A 1,682-nucleotide genomic window follows, 5' to 3' on the forward strand; every position below is an offset into this window, starting at 1 on the left:
ATAGCGGTCGTCAACTTCAAACAACAAATCGCTAATGGGATATACCTTCCAATTTGCGCTCCTATGTATTCTCTTCTCTAATTTGGCCTCCGCCCAAGGAGTCACGACATTCATCATTTGCGCTGCAGATATTTGATATCATTAGCATATGTTAAATAATCAAACATATAGTCAAAGGCTGGTTGAATTTACCTCCGTTATGCCGACGTATGAAATACCATTGTTGTAATGTCGCCCGATAAAATTCAACTAACATTGTTATCGGAAGATAGCATGCAAACCGCGTTACTGAGTTGAYGGACTCAGCACTATTTGACGTCATTGCACTGTAACGCAATCCAGGGAAGTGCGATCGTGCCCATCTAGCGTAGCCAACTTCCTCAAGATATTGAGCGGCTCTAGGTAGACTGTGTCGCATCAAATCCATAGTAGCTTCAAAGTCCGACAACCGGTAAGCCTTGCATGCCTCCCAGAAAATCCACCATTTTCTTTTCTCTTTAGTAGAGTTTAGGCGGAGGTTTTGGCTCAGATGCTGACAACAAAGTCCGTGGTACGCTGAAGGAAATACAGTTCATATGGCCAGGTCGATAGAGGCAACCCTATCGGTGACGAAGGTTAAATTGGGCACATCACCGATACACTGCCTAAGCTTACATAAAAACCATGTCCATGACGTGCCACTTTTTGTCTTCCCCACTCCCATTGCAATGGGTACGATACCATTGTTTCCATCCATGCCGACCGCTAAGAACATGGTGCCAACATACGGCCCCTTCAGATGGGCATCGTCCATTATAAGAAGCGGTCTCATGTGTCCTAGAAACGATCGCATCTGCAGATGAACGAGATTAAAAATGTAATTTCAGAACATAAAATTATGACAATAATTATAAAATTTGACAAAATTATTACCGAACAACCGAGTGCGACAAACAACATGTCGAATCGTCCTACTGGATCAAGAGCGATCTCTGTCACAATCCCAGGATTTGCTAGCTTTAGATTGTGACAATAAACCGGGAGTAGGTTAAACGACGATTCCGGGGTCCCCCTCAACAGTTGCATGGCATACATCTTTGCTCGCCATGCTTGGTGGTAGGAGATGCTAATATTGAACCGTTGGTTCACATATTCCATGATTTCTTTACCACCGTACACTCTCCTACAATCCTTTAGACTGTCTGCCAGTATATGACCCAAAACCTTTTTATTCGCATTACGGTGGTTTGGGTGCACTTGGGACCTTGAACATGTGTGTTCATCATGGAGCTTGCGTACCTGAAAAATACTGGTACCATCAATGGAAACAGCCATCAAACGCCAAGAACAGTCCGAATCTGAGTGACACACCACCTCGTACCGGTGTTTGGAAGATTTCTTTACTTTCATCTGAAAGTTTTTATGAACGCACTTTAATCCCACTGCGAGCTTAAGTGCTTCCTTCGAGTCAAAGGTTTGTAGAACTTTGACATGAGATGTAGGCTGGTAGGAAATGTTTTCCTTTCTACTTTTGATAACTGGGTCCGGACAAGGTGGTGGGTCGGGCATACCCCAAAAACTATTCCTTACCGACTTGATATCTTCAGAATCAGAATTATCGTCGTCTTCGGGTATGTTCAAAATTTCGGCAGCAACAGAAACATATTCTGCCATATCTACCTCCCACAACGGTTTTGACAGTT

At 43.5% G+C, this 1,682-nt stretch overlaps 1 protein-coding gene across 1 annotated transcript; it reads right to left on the reverse strand.

The window, feature by feature from the left end:
- Positions 1–571: 571 nt before the first annotated feature.
- LOC112502287 lies at positions 572–1,653 on the reverse strand. The gene is made up of 2 exons (XM_025106159.1): positions 913–1,653; positions 572–832 (listed from the first exon to the last, which is right to left on the reverse strand). The coding sequence occupies exons 1-2, from the start codon at positions 1,651–1,653 to the stop codon at positions 572–574; spliced, it is 1,002 nt and encodes a 333-aa protein (XP_024961927.1).
- Positions 1,654–1,682: the final 29 nt, after the last annotated feature.

This window comes from Cynara cardunculus, unplaced genomic scaffold (assembly GCF_001531365.2).
Source record: "Cynara cardunculus var. scolymus isolate 2C unplaced genomic scaffold, CcrdV1 Un_Scaffold_1180, whole genome shotgun sequence".
NCBI lineage: Eukaryota > Viridiplantae > Streptophyta > Magnoliopsida > Asterales > Asteraceae > Cynara > Cynara cardunculus.

What these genes read in the sequence shown, in the direction of transcription:
- LOC112502287 (XM_025106159.1), bottom strand. Translation starts at nt 1,653, where the DNA reads ATGGCAGAATATGTTTCTGTTGCTGCCGAAATTTTGAACATACCCGAA. An exon ending in TTGTCGCACTCGGTTGTTCG is followed by an intron (nt 833 to 912) that starts GTAATAATTTTG and finishes GTTCATCTGCAG; the next exon opens with ATGCGATCGTTTCTAGGACA.